Genomic DNA, 18,768 nt, shown 5'->3' with positions numbered 1-18,768 from the left:
ATGGTGATATTTGAAAAGTAATGTGAGTTATTTTTATTATCATATTTTTTTAGTCTTCTGCTCTTTCCTCATGCCAGCTTCCAACACTCTCTGTGACGTTCTTTGCCTGGACTCTGTAAAATGTGTCAGATGTTGACATCATTTTCACCTGAGCTTCATTCAACAGACTGAAAATCTTATTAGCAAAGAAAACATTGTGACATTAGAACAGAAAGAATATATTTTAGTGTTACTATGATTATGAGCTAAATCAATGCTTAACAGTATTATGATTCTTGTGTGACACACGTCCTCATGAGAAAGTTTCTCTGGCCCTGGTATTACAATGAAGTTATTAGACTGTTTCTTCTATGCACCCCATGACGTGTTTGACTCCCCTGGTGAAAGAAGATATGTGTGCTTGCTGTATGTTCTGTAACCAAGTAGTTTGTCAACTATGTGAATGGAATGAAACCCTTCCTAAAACACTGTAAGTTTTATTTTGCTCAGGGCTCTTTCTCCTTACTGCCATCAGTGAGCAGAGACGTCAAACGCTGTAGAGCCTTCGAATAAATACTGATTAAGAATATATTCGTTCTCTGGTTCTTTGGGTTTTGAAACAGTTTTTCCTCACTCTTTGTTAAAGAAAAATTTACACAACATGACACTGTTGGGAAATTCAGGTGTCACAACAGCAGGTTCATGGTGAGCAGGAACAAACATATCCAAACATTAAACAACGAACGTATAAATAAGACAGACTTAGAATATAAGAAAGATAACGCTGTGCAGTTATTACAAAAATAGCATAATCAGATTGAAAGTTATGTGCAGCTGAGTTGGTTAATTTAGAGAAGAAAAATGTAAAAGATGTTATTAAAAAACAACAACAAAATAGTTGAGAAATTGTGCAAACAGGAATATGCAAATGACAGTAGAGTTTTAAACACTTATGGAGTTTGTTGGGCTCAGTGGTTATGAAGTATTAGAGCTGTTGGGAGGAAGAGCTACTGTAACATTTCGTGTGGCCTCCAGGGGGCGACATGGGAGCCGCAGAAAGATGGAGGGAAGATGGAAATAAAAAAAGAATCCAATAATTTTTTTAAATTATGAGTTGTAAATATGTTTTTTGTAAAATATAATCACTTTTCATTCTTTAAGAAAAATAAGTTAAAATAACTTGAAATGGTTTCTGCCGTGCTCATCTTATTGATTGGCTTCCTCTGCTACCAAAGGAAGTGACCAGCATCACTGTTGCAACAACCACAGTATTGTCTGGAGTTACAGTACGGCGGGTCCTTAGGCCAAAACCAATCCAGTTTGTGGGCCATGTCATCAGAAACTCATGATACATATTACATCCTGTTATGTTTCTGTATGATGTATCACTGAAAATGATTCCTTTGACTATCAATATTCACACTGTTGCAAACATTTACAGAAGCTTGTAAAATCTTTTACGCTAAAGAGTTCCCCCTCTGAACTCTTTAGCGGAAGAGGAAGTTAGTCTGGTTGTGAAAGATGCTGAGAAAAGATAAACTCAAACATCATCTCTGAGATCTGTAAGTGTCTTTATGCCAAAAGAAAACTGTGTAATTTACCTGGATTAAATAATGTGCTACATTTAGAAGTGAGAAGATTAGATGTAATATTTTATTTGTGTATCGTCAATCAAATGTTAAACATTATGTTAATATGATGATTGCAGAATGTTGCCAACATCGACTTCCTCTTCCTCAGAGCTGATCTTTAAACATCAACTCTGGTTTTCTGTGTCATTCTCTGTGAGAAAACCGGAGGTGCAGCTGATCAACAAAAATTTATTATTTAGAAAAAATTAAAGCATTTCTGTTTTAACTGCAGACCATTTGGTAAGTTAATGATTGTGAGTTTTATTTAATGTTTTTTCTACTTTTTTGTCATATTTACAATTTTCATGATTTCTAACATACTTTGTACAGTGAATCATTCTCAGCTTCATGATCAAAAATCAACTTTTATTTGAGTTTTATGTTTAAGGTGTTTAATTTATAACAACCCAAACCTTCTCTATTTGAAGATGGTGATTTTCTTTCATCATATAAATTTGATAATGTAGTAAAAATATAGTTTTGCTTCAGAGTTTCTTGAATAAAGTCACCAAAGTAAAGCAGCTGTTTTCATTATGTTTCCACTGAAGATCTTGAAGGACGACAATCAGAGTCTGATGGCGGCTCTGTGTGAGAACATGCTGATAGTCAGTATGTTACTGAGTGTCTTCTTCATTCCANATTCATCATTTGTCTGTTTCTACAGATGTTTTTGCTGACTACTGTCATGACATACAACCAGCCCTCTTCATCACTGCACCAAAGGAGATTGAAGCTCTGAGTGGATCTTGTCTGGAAATCCCATGTAGTTTTAAAACAACAGATCAGTTTGACGACGGCATAAATATCATTGGAGTCTGGATGAAAAATAATTTAGCTTTTAGCAGTGATTCAAATGTAGTTATTTTCAAAAGCAGTAGGTCAGTAAACAAATATCCACTGAATATCACTGGAAACCTGAGGGAGAAAAACTGCACCACTCTGTTTCCTGATTTAAATAAAAGTTATACAGACAAATACTTCTTCAGGGTTGAGAACGGACCGTTCAGAGCAACAGCTTGTGCTGACCCTCTTCAGATAAAGGTTAAAGGTAAGAGATGTTTTACTTTGTAAGTTTGTGACATTTATATTTATGTTTGTAATTAAATTATCTCTGGTTTAAAAGAAAACACTAAAGTTAAAAATTTACTGTGGAATTAAAAAATCAACCTGCCAAATTTCAACAGTTTGATTTGAGTCCAGAAATGTTTTGATGATTTAAATTATTTTTCTTTATCATCTTCTGCTATTCATCATGATGTAGCTGTGGGGAATCACATCAAAACTCTCAGTAAGGAAAATAATGTTTAATGAAAAATCTGTAATAGGCAGGATGTTGTCAAGTTTAGATGTTTTAAGAAAAATAAAAAAACATTTTAATAGATCTACAGTAAGTTAGTGTAAAATTAAAATATATCCTGCTTTATTATGGACAGAATCAATTAATGTGTTTTATTAAATGTCAGGAAAGATGCTTCATAAATAAAGTTTGACTTATTTAGTAATAATCCTCTGTTAAGTAAAATTGTTTTAAAGTTAAAACTTTTTTTTCTTAATCATCTTAACTCTTACTGCAGTTCTGTAAATATGTAAATGTGTTGCACGAACAATAATGATTAGGAAATCCAATACATGCAGTCAAACTACATTTTTAAAAGGTGGATATAGAATTAGTATAGCATTGTATAGCGATACTTGTATTAATTGATTTTATACACAATAATCTGTAAATCGATATTTATTATTTTAAATGTGCATCTGATGTGAAACCCCAGATTCTCCTCAGAGTCCCAGCATTAATGTTCCCTCTGACCTGAAGGAGCATCAGTCTGTCACTGTAACCTGCTCAGCTTTCACTCCCTGTCCACACTCACCTCCTCAACTCACCTGGACTCTCCAACAAGACTCTCTCAGACAAACAGAGAAAAACACAGATGGAACCTTTACAACTAAAATCCAGGAGACCATCACTCTGTCCGACACACATGATGGATACAACATCACATGTTCTGCCAGATATCCTGTGATTGGAGGAAGCAAGACAGCAGAGACAGAAGTGACTCTCAGTGTTTCATGTAAGTGATCCTGTCAGCAGGTCATGGTTCAGCTGTTTGTGATCAATAAAGTTCATGTGTCTCATTTTCCTCAGATGCTCCTAGAAACACCTCAGCATCCATCAGTCCATCAGGTTTGGTGTCAGCAGGTAGCTGGGTGGAGCTGAGCTGCTCCAGCAGAGCCAAACCTCCACCCAGATTTACCTGGTTCAGGAACAGCACAGAGGGAACATTTAATGTGTCTGTGGAGCAGGTTTACAGCTTCAAAGCTACTAAGGAAGAAACGTTTTACTGTGTGGCTACAAATAATCTGGGGAATCAAAGATCACAACTGATCAGCATGGACATCAGTCATGAAGAGAAAGAGATAGGTTAATATTTAACTTAATTAAATCCATTCTGTTTAAAAATCTAATTCTTATAATTACAGGTTTGAATATTTACTTATTGTGTTTTCCCAACATCCAACATCTGCAGTTCTTTACTGGCTGCCCATTGTAGCTGGAGGTATTTGTTTCATTTGTCTCATGGCTGTTGTTGCTTGGTGAGTATCAATAGATAAAAAGCATTTAAGTTGTTTAAAAACACTGGCATTTCACCTGGATCTGATTATAAATCAAGAATGTGGAAAAATTCATTGTTTTCTCCTAAATTGAAACTTTCAATTATGTGCAGGTGAAAGTTGGAATCTGCCAATCAAACCAATGTTTTTGCAGCTTCTCCTGTCCTTTTGCATTCGTTTTCTTGATGTTTTGCCTCTTATCTATGTTTCATATCAGCTTTCACTCTTTACCTCAGTCTGAATTTTTCTGTTGTCTCATAAATCGCACCAGAATCATTCTGACATCTCTAATGTCCTCCAGGTTGTTCAAGTTCAGACATTCAACTCCTCAACAGACTAAGGTGAACAAAAATTTTGCTTCTTTGTTTTGTACAATAAACACCATCAAGATAAAACCTAAAATATATATACTTTCTACAGATGGAAAGAAATGAGGCTCCTGCTGTTCCAATGACAGCTGAAAAGACAGAGGAAGAACTTTATTATGGAGAGCTGAACTTCCTCCCAGCTTCCTACTTCCTCCCAGCTTCCTACTTCCTCCCAGCTTCCTCCCCCTCCGATCAGGATGGAGAGCAGCAGGAGACGCTGTACGCAGAGGTCAAAGTGTCTGCTGACGGTCTGGAGGGTCTCTATGCTGAAGTGAACAACAAAAGAAGATAATTTTGTTCTGAGTTTTATTTTGTTTATTTTTTGTTCTCAGAAAATGTTTTGTCCATTTTAAACGCAACATTTATAATCTTAACATTTGCAATGTCGCTGCTGATTAGTTGTAGATTTAACCCATGAGTTGCTGTTACAAAATAAAGACTGGAAGCACAGAGAGAGAGAGTTTAATATCTGCTGACTTTGAATTTGATGATAAGAACATTCAGCTTTAGTCTTAAATCAAACAGTCAACACCTTAAGCATCATATGTATAAACCAGCAAATGTTTAAAAAAAAAAGTTTGTAATTGTACATATTTGTTATCAATCTGCCTTTGTCTTGTTTTGGTTGAAAGAAAAGAAGAATGTGTCATTGCTCTTTTTTTTTTTTACTGTTAATTTGACAAACTAATCAAAGGGAACATCCTGAAATGTTCTGATGTGATAATTTTCTGATTATTTGTCATTTGTTTTAATTTATTGTTTTTTTATGTCCTCCTAAATTTCAAATAAAGACATTTGACTAGTGTTTATATCTAGTATTTTGTATGGTATGTGAGTAAACACTCAAAGTCCCAGTGTTTTGTCAGAGCTTCAACTAAAGAAGCTCTAAAATCATCTGACTCCAAAGAATAACATCCTGAACTCTGTTTCATGTCTGAAAGATTGGACAAATGTTGATTTAACTCTCTGGTGCCATCTAAAGGCAAACGCATTATGGTGCATTTTTAAGTTGTTTTTTTTTTTTTTAATTTTTTTATCATTCTTTAAAATAAAAAAAAAGTTTAAAACCTAAACACTTTTTTGTTTCTGTAGCTTAAACAATGACATTTTAAAATTCCATTTTGATGTGGATTTTTTCACAAGGTGTTCTTAAGGAGTTTGCAATCGGCAGGTTGCTGGTTCGATTCCTTGTCTTCAGGTGGGGGTCAGAGGACCTGATGGAGCCCCGGCACGCCAGCTGTAGCTGTTATCCAGTAGCTTCTAGCCTCCATCAAGGTGTGAGTGAAAGGGGGAACAGCTGTAGCCTTTGTGGTCTTCTGGACTTGATAAAGTGATATACAAGTAGAAGCCATTTACTTCAATATCTGGATGGACACTCTATTAAACATGTGCTAAAAGGTATTTATTTTGATTTCCCTCCCCCGCCCCCCCAAAAAACATGTTATTTTAACTTTTGACCATTGGGTGGCGCAGTTGACTAACTATTTTCCTTATGGTCTGTAGTTTTATCCAATAACAGCTTATATTCTGCCTTCATATGGCCTGCTAGACTCTTGTGGAGATCCTATAGGCATTTCCTCTCAGTTTTCTGTAGGCTGCAGTTTCTGGTTCAACTTTTTCCTCAGCACATTTGTCTTCCACTCTACATGCCATTAAAATGATTGTATACAGAATTCAGTGACCAGCTGGCTTCCTTTTATTGACAGTGACATTTTTCACTTATTCTCCTTATGGACAGTGTCACTGACTCTATGTTGTTTAACTCTCCAGCATTCTTCTTTTCTTCTCTTTATCACTGTAGGTAACAAAATGGCCATAGCATATTCTCAGTCCCTCCATTGTCAATAGCCAATGAGTTTGTGCATTCGTTATGATTTGTCCTGTGTGTCCCTGTGTTGTCCTGTGATGGACTGCGGACCTGTCCAGAGTGTCACCCAGTGAACACTGGGGATCGGTAAAGACTCTGAAAGGATAAGCGTGTGTAGAAAATGGATGAATGCTGCATAATGCTTTCAAGCCTTTTTTGTTCCAAAAGTCCCTGCAGCTGTTTGACTCTGAGTCAAACTGAATTAGGATTTGTCACAAGATTCATCAACCGTCATTATTTTCTGCCCTCAAGGCCAATTATCTGATCAGATTTTTGGTATTTCATCTGCTAAATATTACAACCACACATATGTATAGGTTTTTTTTTTTTTTTTTTTTTACAGACTGGCTTGTTGCTCTCCTCTCATTTTTTTTCTGCAAAAATAACATGTAAAGATCAACATGGGCTTCAAACATACGTGTTGAGAGTGTTGTGAAAGGAGCCGATCCAACACGGTAAACTCTGGCATTTTTCTGCTAATGGTTTGACATTTCATTAAGAGTGGGGGAGACCTTTGTTTGTCATGCCACCCAGGCAAATGCCTTAAGATCAAAAGCAGTCAGGGAGTTTGCTCTTCTAAATGTCAGCTTCAACCCCAACTCCGTCTTAATGGCTCTCATAAGGGAATATATTACTGTAAACTGCACTGTATTTAAAGAGACAGTCCAGAAATACTTCTTTTCTCGTTGTGTTGGTCTTACTCGCCACCGGCGAGAAGAATCCACCACATTTGACAAAAGGACATGATTGCATCTGTTTTCATGTCAAGACTGCATTTTGAGTAGGTGGGCTAAATTTAGATAGCCTATGTGTCACTAAATGATGCTGTCCCCCCTCCTTACTCCTCATCAGCCACACACTGCAGCTGTGTCGTTTCCTCTTCTGGTTACAGATTGCTTGCAGTATCTCAATAGCAGCTAAAATGAGTTTCCCTCCGGGCCCGGGAGAGATGTCACCCATGTTGCAGTTCTCTTTCAAAACAGAAATGATTCGTCTTTCCAGACTTTATATCAGCTGCGTTTTAGTATTCAGCGATGTTAGGAGAGAGGAGGAAGACTCGGATCATATCCTATTTTGCGGCATGCAGCTCACAAATGCTGATAAATCTTGGCTTATCGTGGTCCATCCATCCATATATAGATAGATACATCCATATGTGATGATCTATAGCTTCAGTATATCACAGACTGTGAAGCTCTGGACACCAGCTAGCATCGCCGTGACAACATCCGTCTCTCGGTGGCCGCTCTCACATTCAACAGGATGTTTAAATCTACTCAAAGGACCTTTGACTTTACTGACTTTTTTTCCCCCCTTCTTCTCTTTGCTAGGTCACATAACTTTAATCAGCTTTCTTGGTCTCCCTCACGTGAACAAATACACATATTATTTACAAATATATATATATAAAAAAAGCACAGACCACTAATTTTTAAAATCTTCCCGTTGGCACAAACACTCACCTAATTTAGCCCTCCAGTAAATCAAACAGCAATTTCCTTGAAATACTGTCAACAACAGAAGCAGCTAAATGCTGCCAAATGAAAACCTTTTGCCAGCGTATTTATTTTTATGTCCTACCTGCAAATAGGCCGCGCGTTCTTCATCGTATGCCAGAAAGATTCCTCCATTAAAAAGGCATCACTCTCCTTTATCCGCCTTCTCCATTTCACCTCCACCTCAAGGTTTTGCCTACTCTCCTGGTCTCTGGCAGTTTATCCGTTTGCCTACTTGGCTTTGAAATCCAGCGACTCAAATATGTAAACTGAACCCAGTTTGTGTATAGCATCTGACGCGGTCTGTTGGCCCAAATTAATAGACTGAAGAGTAGCTAAGGGTCTGAGTGGTGAGAAAAATGTGTTTAGCTGAATGACCCTAAACTGTTGAGACTGTGAGGATTTGAGTTTTCTGTTTATTTAGGTCTCCGTGTTTTCCCCTTGATTGATCCCAGCTGTGTCCTGTTTCCTTGATTACTCCCTGTGTATTTAATCCCACCTGTGTCTGTGATCCTCATCTATTGTTGTGTCACGTGTCTTTGCCTTTATACCAGTTGCTACCAGTGTGAGGGTCGTTGCTGTTCCCTCACCTGTGCTGCCTGGATTGTGTATTTGTGACTCATTAAATCATCACTTCTCTCTCTTCAGCCTGGGTTCACCGTGTCTACCTCACAACCAGTTCCTGACAAAGGAAAAGAAATTTATATTTGTGCATTTCAGGCAGGAGAGAGAAATGGTCTAAAACAGAGCAGATACAATCAATTTACAAAGTGATCAAATCAAAAGTGATTATGTTGATCAGCCGACAACTTAAAGAGGCAGATTTTGAATTTCTACAGAAAGACAGGGTTCTTCTGACAACTGACCAGTTTTACATGAGCTGCACTGCCTTACAGACCTCTGCTGTAAAGCAATTGGGGGGGAAAAAACTTTCTAAAGTTGAGCTACAGCATAGCCCTAACATTAAAGTGTGTTTAAATAAAATGTAAAACAAACTGACAGTGAAGAGTTATGTTACTAAGACCAACCTGTCAATGTTGAGGCAGGACAGAGAAATGATGGTCATGTCACTCCTCTGCCATGCCAGAATAAATAATAATGATTTCTAAAAGACCAAAGCTGTTGTATTATGCAGATTATGCAGCAATAAATAAATAAATAAAATACTGCCAGTTCAACAGCTTAGGAGAATAAAAAGGATAAACCAAAAAAGTAGCCTGAAGTGTCAAAAAAAATAAAAGAAATTAAGATTTATCTAGATTGTGTTTAAAACCATTTCTTGTTTTTATTTTAAAATATAAAACCAAGAGCATATGACTGCAGTAAATTGAAACTGACTTCTACACCTTCAGGCATTTAGTCATTTTATCTCATCTCCACATGTTCATGCGCCCCATCATCTGTCATGCATTTTGTTAATTAGACTCACCTGATCCTGTACATAGTAATCACCTCCCCAGCATTTAAATACAACTTTAAATCCTAACTGATAGGGTTACTGCTACCGTCAAGTATCTACAATATAATTGTACAGAACAGGTGAAAGAAGGAGTTCTGTTTGAATTTATGCTATTTCCAGTATCCATGCATCACTGCCATCCCTTTTCCATATTTAAAACTTGTCCTTTAAGAAAAATGATTATCCTCCTGTCACATCATAGCTTATCTACCTCTTGCTTTAGTGGCCTAGCATCAGGAAAATGATTTTCCAGCATTGCCTTCCTTTGCATTTGACACTGGAGTGTAAAATGACCTCAATTTTATCTCCAGCTCCCATGTCTTACAGGCATGTTGAAAAATGGCTCAAGTCAGAGACAATACGGACACATGCGAACCTCTGAAACAGAGTGAAAACAACTCAAATTTTCCAGCAATGAGCCAATGGTAACATATAGCTACACTATGCAAACCCTCTGTCTGCGCCGATAAAGATTGAGAAAGTGGTGAGGAAGACTGAAACATTTCAGATAATTATTTACTGACATTGCCACTTTCATTGACACTGGATGTTCATCTGAAATATCAAAAAGAAAATTAAGGAAGACGGCGATATCATAAAGTCACATGACCTTGCCTTGACTTTGCAGAACACTGAATTTTACACCCTTCATCCCAATATACACACACTGTACAAAACAGGATCGCATCTAACGTCACATCCATACTTTAGAGATTTGATTGGAAATGTTTGCCATACAGTGTTCTTACTTCCTTCACACTGAGACTCATGCAGGGCGCGTTTTTAGACGTGGCAACATATCTGGTAACAGCGAGTGGGAGAAGTCGGGACAAACAGTGAAGGCAGACATTAAAAACTCTCTTTTAAGGTCAGGGCTACTTAAATGGGAAAAAATAAATAATTAAACAAAAAAAAAAAGCTGCTATGCCAAAAGGGAGTTTAGTTCAACTTAATCAAAAATATAAAAGCCTGGGCACCCCTCCAGAGACTCCCGTAAAACACCGTGATGAGAAATAGGCAGGATGCTCCAGCACTGACCTGTAAAATATTCTAAGTCCAAAAAAGAAACGCTTCATCAGAGCGCTGAAGCACGTACACAAGTAAATCAATATGTGGTGTATTTAGTCATGACTTCCACCAGTTGGAGTGGTATGAAATTGGGAGGAGACAGTTTGTGTACTGAAAGTTAGTTTTTTTTTTTTGTCCATTTAACTAACAGTTCTCCACTGATCCCTTTATGTCGTTTTTGCACAATTAAGATTTTTTTCCTGCCTATGAATCGGAAAGACTCTCCACTAGAGTCCGCCATCCCTCTCTCCTTTTGTGTTCACATCTTTGGAAACTCCTGGTCGCCTCAGTGATTCAATAGTGTGTGGGTGGCTGTGGTTTAAGGCTATATGCAATGCTACTTCATCTTATTGTTGAAGCTCCATTAGTATTTTTCCCTCTTATGTTGAAGCAGCTCATGACATTTCATATTAAATAGATTACGGAACTGGGCGCTAATTTGCCATTTGCTGTATCTTTGCCCAGATTACATTCCCTTCCCTCAATGTATTTCTCAGTCATTTCAAAGCAAATGAAATGCACACCTCCTCAAGGTTCATTTTAATAACTCAATCTATACTGTGACTGACTGTCTGCAGGCTCTCTGCCAAGCTCTGGGGATCCTTTTCCTTATTATTCATTTGGCCATCTACTTACTCCTGTCTGTCTGAAGCACCTCGTGACTCTGTCACTGGAGGTTTTATGCAAACTGGGTCTTTATATCTTAAGAAAGAAGAGGGATGCTCCAGAAAGCTAACATGGCTAATAGTATTGTTGTAAATCAAATCTACACTGTAAAACCACAAAGTCTTAACTAGTAATTTTGATCTAGTACAAATATCCTAATACATTTGAAATAAGATGAAACTAACAACTTTTCTGCAAAAAATTAGGAGCTTGTTTTAAGTAAATAAAACCCCAATATTGGTGAAAACATGCTAGTTCCACTGTCAGATCAGTTCACTGAAAACAAGGCAAAAATGTCTTATCAGTGAAATAATCTGGAACAAGTACTTTTTTCCCCAATTTTAAGGCAATGTTTACTTAAAACTAACTTCTATGTCGTGCTGGAAAGTCACTAGTGAGTTAGTTTTGTCTTATTTCAAGTGTGTTAAGATATCTGTACTAGTAACTAGACCAAGAATACTTGGTAAGATTTTGTGTTTTTGCAGTGTAGAGAACTGATATGTTTAACCCTTTTTTTTTGTTTTGTTTTCTTTTTACAAATTCACTATTTTGGACATCTACACTAGAGAAATACAGCACATTTGGCAAAAATGAAGATAGATATCAAAATGAGGCTCTAATTAGCTTTTTAATCGATACATAAAAGGTCAGGTTAACTGTGTGACGTCAAGGTTAACTGATACTAACTAGTCCTGATGAGCTTCAGCTGGAAGGTCAACCCACTGGTCACATAGTCAAAGTAAAGGAAGGTAACACATAAACCTCCATGCACTCACACACAGCTCTATGGATCTGCCAGAACAATCGACAAATCATGAGGCCTGTTTTTAGTTATTCAATTACAGACCACGATGCATTTATTCTTTTATGATATTTTGCTAGTCCTTCATGTTGGTACTAAGCCTGATTGTTCTGGATCAGCTCATCTCCATCTTTGGCAGCTTCCACAGTTTGATGTTTCACCATTTTCTTTACAGCTACCTTCTACTTTGTGCCAGTCTATCAAATAAAATCCCTGCGAAACATGACAATTTTTTTATTTGTCAGGTGTTTAAAGGGTCAGTTGAGATTATTTTGAAGTTGTTTTTGGTTCTAGATGGCCTATTTGTTCAAAAAAGATGTTGCCTCAAAGAGTTTGTTGGGGAAGTGAGCACACAGTGGTGGGAATCCAACAAGGTAAGGACGGATGACAATCTGCCACGTCAGGTGATCACGAGTGAAGATCCAGACTGCTGCACAAACACAATCTAAAAGTTCATCCTGTTCTTGATGGAGGAGGAAAAGTGGTGAATTGATAAAACCACCAAACTCAGTGAACCATAAATACACTAAAACATAGTTTGTATGAAAATCATACCCACTAACAATGTTCTGTCCACTCATATGGACATTTTCAGTGCAAATAATCAAATTAATTAACTGTTCTCTCTTAACAAATTTCATTGAGATTCACAGAAGCTTACTTGAAAAATCCAAACTTTGACCCTTTAAAGTTGAAATTTGTTCTCCACATCCACTTCATATTTTCTTTTGTTTGTCTTTCAAATCACATTTCCTCCTTGACCAAATCTGCAGATTATAGTTGCCAGATGAGTTTCTTTTATTTTTGCGATGTAGGATAATCAGCTGAGATCAGATCAGAAACAGCTGACGCCTGCATGGAGGACTTTGCTCTTTTTCTCTCTTCTCTACCTCTTTGTATTGATGTTCGAGTTTGCTCTTCATGATTGCCTTCTGAGTCTTTGCAAACGTCGTGTCTTTCAGCACAATGCTTTTTATCTTGTGTTTCAAGTACAGGGCTGGGTTTTTTTTTGCTAAAAAAATGTATAATTTTTCTGCTTTATATTAAATAATGGCATTGCATGTAGTGACGGCCAACAAGAATCCAGATCCAAACTCTCAGCCATATGAATAATGTTAGCGCTGCCATAGTATATGTCCAGAAAATACACCTGTATACAGGTGTATTGTCCAGAAAATACACCTGTATTACATTAATGTAGTAAAAGATAACCATCTTCTAGCTTAAAAAACTCAGTATAAATTTTTTTATAGTGTACAATTTGCTCTTATGATGATTCTGAAACTCCAGGTCAGCTGGTGGAAACGTCACCTCTCAACATGACATCTAAGCTGTGTTTGTCGAAAACTGACATCAAGACGCCGGAAAGAAAAACAAAATAAATTGATCTGATTTGATACAACCATGATACAATATACTGCATTAAAAAATATGTATATCAGGCTCTGCTTGTAGTGAGTATTTTTAAGGTCCAACAGCAGCAATGGAAAAAAAAAATTAATCCATAAATCGCTTGAACCCTTTTATTTAAAAAAGCATCACTGGGGAAATTGTGCAATGCTGTGGTTGTGACTATGATAAACGATAGAAATGCATCTATTTGAAGTTTGAAGAGAGCTAGCAGTCCATACACGAGGGTGATTGACAGCAATAAGACCCTCCTCCTGGTTCTGATTGGTTGTTTCTGATGGGCGGTGTATTTCTGCAAAAGTCAGGACAACAGGGAAGAGGCAGAGGAGCTTCATTTATTTCCCACAGATAATCTGCATCATTATGTCAGGATATTATTCTGTCACACTTTTAACAAATATGTAAAAAACAAACAAAAAACATTTTTTTATTAAGGTCATCTACTGCAGCTTTAAGTATAAGTTCCTGTTTAATACACAATGAACAGTCAGGGGGTAGCAGCACTAATCAATAGGGCACCTTGAAATAGTTTGTAATTGAATTAATTTGCTCTTGTTGATTTCTTCTACAATACGAAACGTTAAGAGATTGCATTTTGATTAAATCTTTTATTTGATGTGAGGCTGGTTGCTTTATGTAATTTCTTATAGGTGCAGCAAATAGCTTTAGTCCAGAAGCTGGTGTACCGCTTTGTTTAGGAAAAAAAAAAAAAAGTTATTTAGCAGCAGAGACAAAAAAATACATTTAATTTCAGACAATATAGATAATACATACCAACTGCTGAAACAGAACGAAGTCAGAAAGTGAGGCACAATTTTATCTCTTTGTTCTCGCTCTATGAAGCCAGAAGGAAAAAACAATTTATTTGCTTATTTGTTTGAAATAGATATCAGGTGTGTTTCAGGACAAGTTTACTTTTAATTGTCGACGAATACTGACAAACCTCCTCAGACACACAGATACACACGCACACACACACACACACACAGCCTCTCCTCCTATCTTTGACTGGTGCCTTTTTGTCTCGCTGTTATTCATTTAAAGACGAGCCTGACAGGATTCAGGGCTTCATTAGGCGAAGCCTTCCTGTTTTCCATCTAAATAATAGAATGTAAACAAATAACCGCTCATAAACAAACTGGCTTATGATTGTCTCTGCTGCTGCACGATTTAATTATCGCTGACAGTTTATAATAAATTGTTGTGGTGTTTTGAGGAACTAATTCAAACAGATTATACAAAAACATAGAGCGACATACAGGAGAAATAAAGTACATTATCTTCTTGGTTTTGAGAGATGCCATGCTGGGTTTTTTTCTATTTTGTCACAGTTAAAGATTTCAGATCCAAACACATTTTATCAGAACAAATATCAATAAATGACGACTATAAGAAATGATGATTTCCAAACCAATTTGTTCCCATGTGTATAAAAGTCACTGCATCCCCACCTTCAGTCCTACTAACCTTACTAAACCAAAATTTAAAAGTGTTTATCTCCCCGTTTCTGAGGACAGCAGTATTCAATTCCACAAGCCGCATCCAGGCTTGAATCTTATAAAACCTCTCTAACAGTGTGAAACGGCAAAAACATCTAAAAAAAAAAATTCATTGTCTTAATCAAAAGAAAGTATGCACACAAACTGGTTGATCAATCTGGAAAGGACTGCAAATCCATTCCAGAGGCTTTGGTAAATAAGTGCAGGATTTCCTGCGTCAGAAAGTGTTGAAGGAGAAAGTCAGGCCTGCAGTTCCTGACCTTAAGTTCAGGTAATGCAGGAAAAGACGACGATCCAAAGCAGACCAACAAATACACCTTTTAATTTCTCAAAAAAAATAAAAAATAAAAATAAATAAATAAATAAATAAATAAAGAAGGTTTCTGAGTCATAAATGTGAGAAAATCTGGAAAATCATAACCAGTTGTTTGAGAGGTTAAAGTTGTGACTGCATGGAGGTGGGTCTGTATTGTATCAGCGTTGGTCCCCACAGAGATACGATGACAAAAGAGTGTTGCTTAAAGACGCAGGTGCTTCCTCCCCTCGCTGCTTTTCTCCAGTGACCTTTGCTCCAAAGATAACTTTACGTCCACTGATATCAACAGCGCACACACATCCAGATATTTCTCCTCTTATTTTTAGGCGCCTTACTCATGCCTGCCTCCATTGTTCAGGATTAAGGCTAAACAGCATATGAGAGTTTAATACATCCTGAAACGCAGAAACAGCCTCAGCTGGGTGTTTTTGTTGTTGTCGCCATCTCATACTCGGTGACATACTAAACACAGATTCAATTAAGGTGTTTTTTTGTTTGTTTGTTTTTTTTCTTCTCACCAATTGTAAAGGTTTGATTGTGTCGTGTTTTCCCACTGAGCTAATTGACAAATGAGTGGAACATTAGGAACCTCTGACGCTGTCCAGGCGAAACGAGGGATGCAATCAGAAGAACGCACCGGGCAACATTTGCATTTCCTCGAACTCAAGCAGAGAGTCGATAACTTCGTGATTAGGAAATTACAATCAGATAGTTACACATGCGGACTTTTAATCAACTTTTTAAAAAAAGATTTGAGCGGATTTATAAAATGCAAGATGAACAGAAAGGAGCCCGGGGGTTTCCTCAGGATGGGTGACCTGGTGTTTGGCACGTGCAGGACCGCCATGCGTCCAGCAATTTCAGATGGCTCACCAGACAAAAAGAACCCGCAGCCGTCGGTAAGGAAGAAGGCAGGAAGATATATCCGATGTGCCGACGGTCAATAAAAAAGGGAAGCAGGAACATATCATGACTAAGCTCCAGGTGGTTGGGTCGTTAACTGTCTGCGGCCTGAGAAACTTAATGGCCAATAAGGAGAAGGGACTCTCCATCCTGGGGAAGAGGAAACTGGTAAGTGGTTATTTCTGACCGCCATCGAACCGGGAAGAACTGCAAACATCCGTGAGCAAATAGGTGGAATTGTGATCATTTTTAACCACAAGTCCCAAAGTCACCAGCAGCAGCAGACTCTCAAACACAAACAGCGAGTTGCAAAAGGAAACATACCCCAGCCCTACAGCTTTTCTCAAAAATTTGTGACGTCACAAGCACATAACTCAGTTTTTAAAATTTTATTTTACTGGAAATACCCACAAAAAGTGGTGAGTAGTTGTGAAGTGGAAGGGAAATTAAATGTTCTCAAATGAGTCCCGATAAAAATCTGAAAACCATCCAGATTGCGCCCTGGCAGGTTTGAAGATCGACTCCACCCTTTCTACTTTCTATGATGGATTGACTGATATAAACTTAGGATAGGGTTTAACACTAATTCTGCATTAAATATCTCCATCACTTTCTCCCTGAATTGCCTGGCGTGTTCCTGGATCTTGATAATCCTTTTGGTTTCTAAATATTAACATATAAATATATAAAGAGGGGGTGAATAGTTTTCAGATTTCATTTGCGAAATTGCAAAGTATCGATTTCCTTCCACTATTAGGCACTGCTTTGTGTTGGTCTACCGTGTTAAATTCTCATAAAATACATTGCAAGTTGAGAAAATGTGACAAAATTCTAGTTATATGAATACTTTTCTACACCCCTATATTAGTTGATAAAAATGGGGAAAAAACCCCAAATCAGTTCAAATTAGTTCTTGATTATGAGTAGTCCTCTGAAGCGAAAGCCAGCACTGGCATATTTTTCAGAAAAGATAAGAAAAAGCTAATTACTTCCTAATATCTGTCCATCTTGGACTGAAAAACTAATTTCCATTTTTTTTTTTTACATTTTTCTGTCTCTTTTGTGACATTTTAAAAGTAGCTTCAGATTAACGACAAGATCAAGAAAAAGTGAAGATTTGCTCCTTTAAAGGCCTGGTTGAGTGTGTCTGTTAAAATTGGAAAAATAAAAAGGAATCCTGATGAAAGTGCTGCACATCATAGGCACTGAGGACTTCTAACCCTTCATCTGATTATGGCAGCAGAAGCGCCACAGCGATGGAAATAGATGTGCTGTGGGCGGTTCTGCCAATCAATGTTTCAGTAATTACAGCTTTTTCTCTCTTCCGTTATTGGATTTGACTCCCTTATTTTACATCTTACAACGCATTAGTGCAACGCAGGATCGTTTCATGACCCCGGTGGAATCATGCAACATCCCCGCCGCTCCGTGTTGCATCATGAAGGATGCAGTAAACCTGATTTCCACTTTCTTTTCAGATCATTAACAGGTGAATTTATGTCTAATTTACGTAGCGTCACGTTCTTTATCAGCAGAAAACGGCATTAGGTTTAGCACTTGTACCTCAGCTTATTATGGCGAAGTGTTTTTCACAACTAAAAGACATTTAATCGGATGTAATGGTGACGATTGATGGTCACATAAAGGAGACTCTCTCTGTCCTTCAGAGGAAATGTTCAGGAGGTTAAAGTGATTTGTGATAAACTCTAAGCAAACACATCTGATTCATTGTTTCAGGCTCAGGAGCACTTGAAAAATAAATCAACTAAAGATCCATTAGTCCATTCAGTGCATCTTATTTTGCTTTATTATTTTTGAAAAAAAGAAAATTATCAATCAAACATCAAATATATACACATACGTCAAAGCCTTGCATTGACTAAAGTGCTTTACAAAATAAAACAAAATAGTTTCAAGTGGAAAGTTATGATGTTAAAAAAAAGAAAATATAAAAAATACTGAAAGTCAAACAGTGAAGACCTTTTTAAAAAAATGGATTAGGATTTGAACTAAACCAGGTCAGAGATGGTGGGTCGCTCACAGGGACCGAGGCCCGTCCAGCTGACTGACCAGCAGACCGTGACGTTCTGATAGACTGGTGGGTTTTCAAAATCTCAGATATAAACTGGTGCAAGATCATTCAGTGCAGTCAAAGAAAAATAGAATATGTTTTTTTCCTTCATTTTTTTGAGGAATTACTGATGATGCACCAGGTTTTTTTTAACCAAACCTGGTGCATCATTTTGTCTTTTAGACGGGTGTGTGCTTTTAACTTGTTGTGAAACTCTGTAATTTTGCTTTGCCAAATGGTGGATAATCTAAGTTTCTGTCTAAAGCAGAATCAAAAGCACTTACAAGCACAACACGGAAACATGTTTCGACCACCAATTTCAACACGGCTTTCCTGTCTTCATCCTTTGAGTTGTCTTCAAAAGTAGACTCTGTGCTTCTTGGTGGTTTGAACATTTCACATAGCAGCTGATCAAGTGTGCACAAACCTCTTACAGTAAAAAGTTCTGGCAATCATTCTGCATTCACGTCTTCTATGCTGTTTGGTCCCAATTTATAAAGAACATTCTATAAGTTAATATAATCTCAAACATGTTGTTTATGAACAAAAAGTTGACAAATCCAACATCAATGTACAGCAAAATATCTTTAGATCTGATCTCTAGTTTTTGCTCAGTCAAG

At 37.2% G+C, this 18,768-nt stretch overlaps 1 protein-coding gene and 1 long non-coding RNA gene across 2 annotated transcripts in view; one reads left to right on the top strand and one right to left on the bottom strand.

Annotated features, from left to right (window-relative positions):
* The window catches only part of LOC103148009 (vascular cell adhesion protein 1-like), a 12,853-nt gene extending 7,970 nt beyond the window's left edge, over positions 1-4,883 (top strand). The window contains exons 4-9 of the mRNA XM_016678898.1: positions 2,039-2,041; positions 3,383-3,682; positions 3,757-4,032; positions 4,139-4,205; positions 4,525-4,564; positions 4,644-4,883. Of these exons, the coding sequence (XP_016534384.1) occupies positions 2,039-2,041; positions 3,383-3,682; positions 3,757-4,032; positions 4,139-4,205; positions 4,525-4,564; positions 4,644-4,883 (926 nt within the window). The remainder of the gene's footprint in view (positions 1-2,038; positions 2,042-3,382; positions 3,683-3,756; positions 4,033-4,138; positions 4,206-4,524; positions 4,565-4,643) is intronic.
* An 8-nt stretch (positions 4,884-4,891) lies between these two features.
* On the bottom strand, positions 4,892-8,395 carry LOC103147985 (uncharacterized). Its single transcript, XR_477307.2, has 2 exons — positions 8,040-8,395; positions 4,892-5,912 (listed from the first exon to the last, which is right to left on the bottom strand). It is a non-coding gene; the product is annotated as an uncharacterized LOC103147985 (long non-coding RNA).
* Between the last annotated feature and the right edge of the window lie 10,373 nt (positions 8,396-18,768).

The sequence above is a fragment of the Poecilia formosa genome, unplaced genomic scaffold, assembly GCF_000485575.1.
Source record: "Poecilia formosa unplaced genomic scaffold, Poecilia_formosa-5.1.2 Scaffold193, whole genome shotgun sequence".
Lineage (NCBI taxonomy): Eukaryota > Metazoa > Chordata > Actinopteri > Cyprinodontiformes > Poeciliidae > Poecilia > Poecilia formosa.
This window is presented reverse-complemented; position numbering and strand designations above follow the sequence as displayed.